The following is a 10,758-nucleotide window of genomic DNA, read 5'->3' on the forward strand; positions in this document are numbered from 1 at the left end:
AAAAAATATACACAAGTAATAGTTGTAGAAATAGATATTTGGAAATAAAACATAAAATAGACAATAAATAAAAAAATATTAATTTTGAAAATCAGTACTTCTGAAGGCTATATACCAAATTATTTAGATTTTTAATTTTGATATGTTAAACCAGGGTTACTTCTATTAAAATTTATGACACCTACTATTTCTTTTTTAAACGACACTACAATAATCAGTACAAAATGAACGTAATTTAGGAGACATTTTATTCCAAGACAGTACCTATATATTATTTTGACAATTTCAACGTATTCATCTGTTACAATATTATACCTATGATGTTCACATTAAAGTTTATACCGTCGTTGTCAACTTGCTATTAAAGTTTTAACTTTTATACCGAGTTTTGTCATTCATCATCATCATTCTCATTCACTCATTCGGAAATTTCTCGTTCATTAATCACCCGTTATCGTCATTCGCTAGGAACGTGAAATTTATATATCAACCACTTGCAAGTTAATGTTCATTTTATAGTTTTATATGGTAAAAGTAACAGCCTAAAGTTTTTGTTGAACACATAAGAATTTAAAAGTTTATTGCGTGTTAAACGTTGCACTTCAATAAGTAGATTTGGGAAAGTTTCGAAGCAATTAGAATTTTCTTGAAGGTAATTGTTTAATTTACATTTTGTGTACTTATCTATTGTGTTTGAAAAGTTTTGCAATATAAGTTTTTCGTAATTAGTAATTTCATTCTTACCTTCAAAAAGTTATTATTAACGACACAAAAAGTTTTTATGAATATTTTTTATTAGATGGCCACTGAAGTCAGTTCAGCTCCAGGGATTGCATCCCTGCAATCAGTCCAGAAGGTGATGGCTCTTCCCACAGTAGAAGCTGCAGTGGGACAAGTAGGAGCTTTGTACACTAGAGTTAAGGGTAAATTTCATTTTAGTTTTTACCCTCATTTAATATACCCTCTAATTGTACAAATTATATTTTTTTTTTAAGGAAAAACCAATCTCGTAAATTTTTCTATATCATACAACTAACACTCTTGTTTCAGGGGCACATTCTCTATTAGAATGGGCTCTATCCACTGCTGAGGCTAGTGTAACCCTGGCAGCGAATACTGCAGCTCCATTTGTAGCAGCACCTCTGGCTGCAGGCGATGCTAAAGTTGCTGCAGCCCTGGATGAATTGGAACGCCGAGTTCCACTGGTCACCGAGCAGCCAAAAGTGATTGTGGAAACTACTAAACAGGCTGTACTATCCAGAATAACACCGCAAATAAACAAAGTAAGTGGATTTCATTCTAAAAAAAATATAAAATACAGTACCTTTTAAGTGGGTAATTATAAATTAAATTTATTTTGTTAGCATAGATTATATTTTTTTGTCGTTTTGCTTTAAATATAAAACTGCCTGTATTTAAATAGTTTTCCTCATTTTGCTTAGCTTTGCTTTGCTTAAGAATATTCTTGAATGTTATCTATCGTTGATAAAATAAATATGGTGCAAGGTTTCTTATCTGTGATACAATATTAAGCCGGTAAAATCACTTTTAATCTGATCAAATCGCTGATCAGGCTTGTAGCTTGATTACAATTCAAGAATCTTTGTTCATTTTACAGAGAAAAACAAAGTATATAAGCATATATTGTTATTTACACCAAATAAAACTGTAAATTTGTATCCATAGCTTACTGATATATCGAGTTAAATTTAATAAAAATTTCATTAGCACCTTATTGGAACAAGCTTGTAGGGTAACAAAAAAAAATATTACATTTATATTTAATAATTCAAAATGCAATATCTCTCTCTCTAAGTAATAAAAATAAACCTTGCATGAATTCCTAAATTCCGTTCACAGTCGATATTAAATACCATAACAAGAATAATAAATGCAAAGGCAGGTGTTTGAGGCTGGGTTGTATATTTACTTGCGATTCTACAATGCCGGTTGTAATTTGCTACTGACATCATTAATTTAATTTCAAACGAATAATCATTTGAGATTAACTATGGGCGTGATGTATTCGAGGTATTTTAAAGTATTTTCCCGTGAGTGGAAACTGGAAGGCAGAGTTCAAAGTTCACTCCGAATACCCGCAAGTCATTGTCATTATTACTCAATCCATACAGCTATTGTATGTCTACATTCAGATGTCGATGAAACCGCAGTCGTTTCGCGTCCGTATTTCCTGTTTATAAACTTTCGATTTTATGTTTCAATGTGACATTAAAATTTTTTCGATTTGATTTATTTCCCTGTAATGGCGGATGACATTTGCTATGCAGAAATGTTAAACGGTGCAGTCATTGCTCATTTCCTTTGTTCGATTTTATTTAAAAAACTCATAATTATTTCAAAGATTGATGGTAAAAAATGCATAATTTTTTTTATAAGTATGTCCGCTACGATAAAGTGTGATAACATCCACGGACGACGGACGTTGAACCGGATTCTGTTGATTAGATACTGCTAACGGAACGATTTAAGACATATTAAATTATCTAATTACATTTTTTTTTTATACCAAAAAGGTGACAATGAACAAACTGCCTATCTGATGTTAAAGGGTCATTTGTCCATGGACATATCTCTAGGAATGTTTATAATATGTTTCACGTCACGGTTTCTTGTACAATGTAGTGGTAGTAGGTATAATATAAGTGCATTTGAGCTATGCACACGATAAACCCGTTCCGAACTATAATTGCGTGACCGAAGCTTGTTTTTATTTCGTTATAATTGAAATAAACGTACTAGAATCGGATACTCGCGCACTATTAAATGTATAAGCTGTGTAAACTGGAATTATTAACGACATTCTTGAAATAGACAGTCATACACCTTGAACCAAAACTTACCTGATATTAACTTAGTAGTGCCCTTTAACATATACTTTACAAAAAAAAAAATCAATATTTTAATGTGTTTTTTTTTTAAAAGATATTACAATGCATTTTTTTTTTTTGTTAAAATTATACAAAACTTTATTTGTGATACTGATGAAGTATAATTAAACCAAATATTAAAGAATAATCAAAGTTAAGATCACATAATATGAAAACATTATGCAACACATAATTTTCATGCCCTAATTATTTATATTACTGGTCGATACCTCAGTGTCGTTTGTTACTGGTATCGTGTAAATTTTGATGTTGTACCTTTAGTGTCTGTCTTTATTTAAGGATGAGTTTGAAAATTGAATTTTCTTGTAGGTGTACGGTGCTCGAGAGGTCGCAGAACAACGCGTCAAGTCACTCAAAGAGCTGACATGGGCTAAGGCCAACACTCTGCTATCAACGGCCTACGGTCAGAAGGCTATGTATGGAGTTGATACTGGGGCCACATACGCCATGCAGATCCTCGACCACTACCTCCCGCCCACACAAGAAGAAATCAACGGTATGACCACATTACAATTTTTTCTTATTATAATAATCCTTTTTCTCAGACGTTCATATTATTTCTTATGTTAAACCAGCTCGCAGCACCGAGGTAGTACCAGTACAAAACGACCCCGCTCTTCATACAATGCAAACGGTTGGACGTCTCAGCTCAGTAGCCGCCCGGCGTGTGTGGGCCAACTTGGCTCAGCGTCTCCACCAATTGAGGCACAGTGGTACAGACAAATCATTTGCGCATTACAAATAAATAACATTTAAAGCCAAAACAAAAACTCACCATATATTTTTGATAGGAATGGAACTAGATGTCCGCCGTTACGTCACAGCACTGCTGGCGGCGCTGCACCTGGCACGAGTCACCAGTGAACAGCAGCAACAAGAAGCAGCTCAACAAATATCACCACAGAATAAATCAGAGTCCACTACCAACGGACACAGTGCCCACACTGTCTCTACATCACCTTCATCACCCACAACCACCGACCAGGTCAAAACTACCCCCGAAGCCAAATCCAATGGCAGTGAACCGCAGTGATTTTAATAAATTTTTCTATGTATTTTAATTTTAAGATATTTTTTTTATTATTGAAGCCACCATGTTTATATATAAACATGATTGTGGATATATTCTAAATGTAATTAATCAAGACTGATGGTCTTTTTTATGTCTTTAATAGTATTTAATGGAAATGTATTTTTAATTGGAAATATATAATTTTATTCTAGATGTGATTTCATTAAAAGCCCCCTTTTATTTGTAATAGTTTATTTAACATGTATTAAGTATTAGGCCAGATATAAAATCCTTTATTCTTTGTTAGGTTTATATCATTTTTAACATTATCATATTGAAATTAAATTGACAAAGTTTATGGAAATGTAATATAAATACATGACTTAAAAGTAGATATTTCATGGACTATTTATAGTTTCATATACAGTAGTAGGAATTAAGATATTTAAGTACTTTCTGCACTAGTAGTTTTAATCAAACTAATATATAATTATGCTTAAAATTTTCTGGAAACTTCCAGTTGATACAATTTTCTTGGTTAATAGGTTTTTTTTTTAACCATGAAGTACATCTCGGTACTGGCGTTTGTTAGTTATGGAATGGGTATTGGAAAAAAACTATATACAGCTAGAGTTATAGTATTCCTTCTTAATAAATGCGAAATATTAACAATAAAAAATCTATTTAGGAAATCTTTCAAGGAAAATAGAGACGTTTAAAGATGCCGATAAATGTCCTCAATCACATACCATTAAAAGGTCATTTTGAATAAACAAATTTTATGAGCAGAAATTACGCAAATGTTTTTGTGTATAATATATCTGGAACTCAATATATGTAAGTAACTAACTCTACTTTTATACAATATTGAAGAATATACGGAAAACTTGTGCTTGATAACATTATTCATAACTAATCACTTTTTATCACAAAATTACACTTCAACATTTAGTTTTTTGAAAAGCTAAGAACGATGTAACTGCTGTAAAATAATTTACTTTTATTACGACTGCTGTTTCCCGCGGGTCTGATGCTTAACCGAGGCCGTGATCCTCGAAGAAACCCTGCGGCGTCTCCTCCTGCAACAAGGGTCATCACTGAGCCAGTGTCGCTCGTGGCCGTGTTAGCCGAGCAATCGCTTTTTCGAACAATACTTTAAAAGTTAGAATCAGTTTTACCGCCAACAACTAGACAGTGACACTCGTCGCCTTTATTGGTATTAATTAAGACAACTTTAATATTTTAAAATTGATCGATTAATAATAAATAATTTGTTACTCAAAATTTTTAAGGGTTTATAAAAAAGCTTTAGTGAAAAGTGCTAATTAATATTAATATGTTTTATTGTTTCATATCCACAAAAATACAGAGTATGATTTCAATAAATTCATAAAATATAGGTTAGAATACAAAATATCTGTCATAAAATGTTAGACGACATAATATTTTATTAGTACGTTATAGGAATGCGTTTATAACCTATCAGTGATATATTTAAGTATATTATTTTTGGCAGAACAGATTTGTAATACTTGTAATCATTAAAATAAAAATATATTTATATAAAGACATCAAAAATCTCAACGAAGTTATTTCTTATTAATAACTAAATAACTACATCTGTAATAAATAAAAATAAATTCTTTAGTTTAAAATATTTTAAATAAAAGAACAAGCAGTCAAGTATTTATAAACTTTACAGTAAAAATAATATATCTTTTCTCTAAATAAATAAGACTAGCGTTAATAGAAAGAGAATTCCTAGGGAAGCTGAAGTAGTCTGTTGTAAAACAAACTTAATTATTAGTATTTGATTGCGGTTACTTATATTATTATAAAAATTTGGTCCTTTTCAATTTAAATCATCTAATATACGAGATAATCTTATAGTATTGCACATTAAGGCGAAATACAAATTATTATTGTAATATATCAAGACAATTAAACAGGAAAACGAAATAAACGAATAACTTGACTATTTTGCTGTGAAATGTCTGTACGTAACACGGCTTATGATCATACATGTATATGTTATATAAAAGTAAATAATATAATTATTTCTCGTTTTATCACGTCAAATATTATATATAAATAAAAATGTTATTGGAATCTGTATTTATAGATTTGTTAATACATTCTTATCTACATTTCAAATAATAAAATAAATATTAAAGAAGAGAATATACAGAGGTAACCAATACAAGTTAATAAACATTAAAGTATATGTTGTATAAATTCGTCAACGTAAATTCTTTAGAAATATATTAAATTAAACGTCCTTAGATATATGGAGCGCAGATGATTCACATCACTATCAAAAGGCTCGCCGGCTGGTTTCAGAGCAGACCCACCTCCCGCAGGGCTCCGTCCACCGCTTCATCCTATCGCACATACCCACCAGTGGTGTTATAAACCGACCACAATCACCTTTACATAGATATAACAAAAACTACCCATCCCGTCTGTGTGGACAGTGGGCACTGATAGAACCACCAATGTAATTGATTTCAATCTATTAGGCATTATTTTAAGTCGTTGTTTGTATAAGTTATTGTTTCAAGCGATAAATTAGAATATATGCATGCTTAGAGTTAGTCGTATGCCAGCCCAGACATTAAAGCATACCCGTTTGCAAAACTTCCACCAATTTCATATGAAAGGAGCATAGCATGAATTTTCATTATAAAAATATTATATTTTCAGAGAGATAGAAAATCAATAATATACAAATTCATGCTACGGTGTAGGTTAAGGAGTTATACCATGCAAGAAAACATGTTTTAGTTAAAAATCAATGTATTTAGACATACCAGTACATAAACGCACGACCGGGCCAACTCACACATGACACTGTCTTATTTAATCTAATATTGCTATTAATAGTCTCAATGAAATATCATCAATAAAGCAGTGTATGTTTAACAATCATGTCAAATTCTAAGCTACGTAGATTAAGCATCTGATCACTTTAGCCCACATCATATAAACTATATATTATAATACACAAAAGATCCATGGTCAGTTATCCACGGGCTGTTCGCAACATTCCCATGATGTAACCACCAAGGTGATAAATCCCAACCAGCCACGGCGGATGACGGGCCACAGATAGCAATGATAAAGAGATTCCACTATTAAGCTCGATATTCTGCTTATATATTCGATATGATTGAAATAAAATATCAAATGGATCATTAAAATTATATATTTAAATGTAAACATTACACAATGGACTTTGATGAATTAATCACTTTTAATATCATATATAAACTACTTGTACAGGAATGCTTATATAAATATATATTTTTTAATTAAAATGTGTCAGTGTCGGTGACTCGAGGTATATGAATTTGTATGCAAAATAATGTATGAAAATAAGATATAACAACAGATAAAAATAAATATGCATGCAGTAAAATTATATGAAGCATAAGCAATGACTAAAAGTTACACTGACAAATAATGTATGTATAAATATATATATAACTTTAAACCCCTTTACACATGATGTACATAAAAAAAAAAAAGTTAAAGTTTATTCCCCAATATGAATAATTCCAGTGCTATGTGATTATATTTTTATGTAATAAATGTCTTATTTTCATGACTCATACTAAATCAATGTGTAAAAGAGTTTTTTTTTATACAATACTGTTGTAAAGTAGATCATCAGTGCAACAGTCCATCGTTCAAATCCTGATCGCCACCAGAGCATGCATATTCACACCAAAATAGGAAATATTAGCAGTGTGCGGTGCCACAAGGAAGCTAAGGGTCTTAGATTCATGTCGGTAAGTTTTGTTATACGTGAGTTATATAGAATTGTTTCAGTTATAGGCATCACTAAACATATATGTATATAATATAATTAGGGACTTTTTTTTTTTTGGGCAAGTTTTATCTAATATTATTCTACTTAACATAAGGATATGTTCAAAACATGTGCTTCATGTTTAATAATATGTATAAAAGGCAGTGCTAATAAAAAAATGTCTATAGACATTACAAATCAAAGGCACTACACAGGCCACTGCCTTCACTGGTCCTCTTTACTATAAACCCTAATACAAAGTCCATTTAAAGGCAAGTCCAGACAGTAGGTATTGACTAGAGCTTACATGTCATCTCTAACAGAATACATAATATATTAAATAAAATTATACCTACTATAAATCATAGAAATAAGTTACTCTAACCATCACCAGATATAATATGAGCAATTTTAAAATTATTACTTTTATATATATTTTCTTCATATATAACCTGGATTTATTAAATTTCATTTCCATGCTATTAGCACTTATGATATTGAGGATATATTTTTTTAAATCATTGCCATGGAAAAAGCATATAGTTTTTGTATATTTCAATTGTTTTGTTCAGTTGAGTAATATTTTATTGTCTTCAAATTTAATTGAAATGTTCTCGTTATAAAAATTATACAATCTATTATATTATTTTAATAGATAGATTGAAAATTCACTTACACATCTACACAGCAAAGTTCAAACCCCAAACTGTATAAGACTGAATAACACACAACTATATAAACTAGCTTATGAACACCTAAGTTAAGTTGATCGGAACCTATGATGAACATTTATGAAAAATTAAAATTTATGTTTTCTGACTCGGAAACGTTCAGATGTAAACAAATACTCACAAACGAGGTTTTATAACATGGATGAGAACGTAAGAATGTGAAAATAAAGAGTCAAAATACATAAAAATTTCCTAATTATGAATTTAAATATGTTTTATCAAAGGTTTATATATGTTACACAAGCTCATTATCCTGGCTACTGACCTCCTGCAGTAAGTCCTGGGCGGCGATTGCTTTGAGCACATTCTTCTTGCTTGTCTCCTGCAACTCCCCGCCCAGCACCAACTCGTCCAGAATGAAGTAAGCCTTCTCGAAGTTGAAGATTATATCCAATTCGCACACCTGGAATGATGGTAACAGATCATAACATTGCAATTATTTTAACATAAAAGTTTACTTTCATGTTTTAAAAGATGTATAAAGCTATTTATTAATAATTGAAATATAATAAATTTAAATGAAACTAATATTTTTCGGATATACTACGCATGCTTTATTTTTTTTGTTAAAACTACAGACATTCACATCTCGTCAGCCCGTGATCATGCTTGCTGAAAAGTAACGGAAACGTCGGGAGTATGTAGTTTTAACAAAAAACAAAGCACGCGTAGTATATCCGAAAGATATTAGTTTCATTTAAATGAATAAAACTCGCAAAAGTCTTAGATCTCATAATCAAAAAATTTAATACAACTATCACACTCTTGATACACACACAAAATGTCAATTACTATATATTCTTCAATGTCTTTAATGACAGTAAATTTTAAACAATGACATTTTTATTCAACAATTGCACTTAAAATAATTAAAAAATTATGTGTGAATATCATATGTTTGGTGTTGTGTTGTAAATGTTGGAATATCATAATCAATATAAAATAGAAATGGCAATAAATAATAAAAAAGCTACAAAATTATTAAAAAAATAAAAAAGCAATAAATAAAAAAAAAGCTACAAAAGGCATTGTTTGTTATCTCAGTATAAGATGGACTATTTGATTATCTGTTACGCTATAAACTAAGAAATAAATTTAAATTGTTTAGAGATAAAGCATATATATAAAGTATAATAATACAACAATCGAGTATAACACATACACTTCCAAAATATTTGTCGAGCAGTTCCACATATCTGTGTATGAGTTCCAATGTTAGAAGTTCGTTATCCTCTTGCTCCATGGCACAGCAGAAGTACAGGGATGCATATCTAGAATATAAAGAATACACATTTTAACATAGTTTTATTTAAAGACATGGGTAATGTAATGATTAATAACTGTTTGTTTGCATCTGAATTAGGATGGAATACTTACAAACCGTTAGTTTACTTAGTAAACTAAAGGTTTGTAAGTAAACTTGCTAGTCATTAATAAATAGGAAATTTTATAGTTCCAAATAAAATATTGACATGATTGAACAAAGTTAATACATTAATTCTATTGTTATTGTAATGTCAATCTCATAAAATAGTTTTAATTGTATCCTCAATATAATGGTAGATAGTTTCAAGGATCATTTAAGACTATAAATGAAATTTATGTGTGATTAATAGTTATATTCCATCCAGTCCTTGACTGTCTTTAATTTTACCTTTTATAAACCACTTTGACATCTTTCCATTCTAAGAAGGAGCACATTTTCGGTTTTCTTGCTAGGACAGTTGTTATGAGCTCTCTTGTTATTTTCTTTTTTAATTTGTCTGGATGTGCCACATACCATTTCTGAAGTCTTAGTTTGCCTTGTCTGCTGAATAGCAACATAAATTGCATCTGTAAATGATATGTAGCAGAAATATAGAATAACCTTTTAACTTAGAAATATTATTACTAATACGTTTATATAACCTTTATATAGTTTATGTCAATAAAAAGAAAATTTCTTGGAAACCTACCATTTTGGATATCACTATAATGTACTTTCAACTTTTTTAACTACAAAATGAAGTCTTTGAACCTTTTGAAACTGAAAATGAATAAGTTATAAAAATTTCTAGCTTACATAAATATTTACTTATATGGAACTTATAATCTATAATAATACATTGGTTTCAGTTATAAAACCAATGTTTCCACGACCTATAACTCCATAAAACAAAATGACAGATCATACATCACAGCGTATACATTTAATTGAAAAGTAACATGGCCCATAAATAGCTAAAGAAAGACATATATTTTTTTAATCTCATTAAAAGAACCTTTCATAAACTTTAAAGTCTAGCTTTAATCATT

The 10,758-nt window shown here is 30.2% G+C and overlaps 2 protein-coding genes across 3 annotated transcripts; one reads left to right on the forward strand and one right to left on the reverse strand.

The window, feature by feature from the left end:
* The first annotated feature begins 375 nt into the window (after positions 1-375).
* Positions 376-4,132, forward strand: LOC116769085 (lipid storage droplets surface-binding protein 2). The gene is made up of 6 exons (XM_032660066.2): positions 376-652; positions 800-923; positions 1,051-1,283; positions 3,219-3,405; positions 3,485-3,622; positions 3,701-4,132. Exons 2-6 carry the CDS (start codon positions 800-802, stop codon positions 3,940-3,942), a joined length of 924 nt encoding a protein of 307 aa, XP_032515957.1. The 5' UTR covers positions 376-652; the 3' UTR covers positions 3,943-4,132.
* A 24-nt stretch (positions 4,133-4,156) lies between these two features.
* Positions 4,157-10,625, reverse strand: LOC116768997 (AP-1 complex subunit sigma-2). Of its 2 annotated transcripts, none has more exons than XM_032659958.2 (5): positions 10,419-10,625; positions 10,118-10,296; positions 9,626-9,734; positions 8,729-8,866; positions 4,157-5,000 (listed from the first exon to the last, which is right to left on the reverse strand). In XM_032659958.2, the coding sequence occupies exons 1-5, from the start codon at positions 10,419-10,421 to the stop codon at positions 4,956-4,958; spliced, it is 474 nt and encodes a 157-aa protein (XP_032515849.1). In that variant the 5' UTR covers positions 10,422-10,625; the 3' UTR covers positions 4,157-4,955. The 2 variants fall into 2 exon arrangements, with proteins under 2 accessions (XP_032515849.1, XP_032515848.1); XM_032659957.2 differs by lacking the exon at positions 4,157-5,000 and adding an exon at positions 5,247-6,302.
* Between the last annotated feature and the right edge of the window lie 133 nt (positions 10,626-10,758).

Source organism: Danaus plexippus, chromosome 5 (genome assembly GCF_018135715.1).
Source record: "Danaus plexippus chromosome 5, MEX_DaPlex, whole genome shotgun sequence".
Classification (NCBI taxonomy): Eukaryota; Metazoa; Arthropoda; class Insecta; order Lepidoptera; family Nymphalidae; genus Danaus; species Danaus plexippus.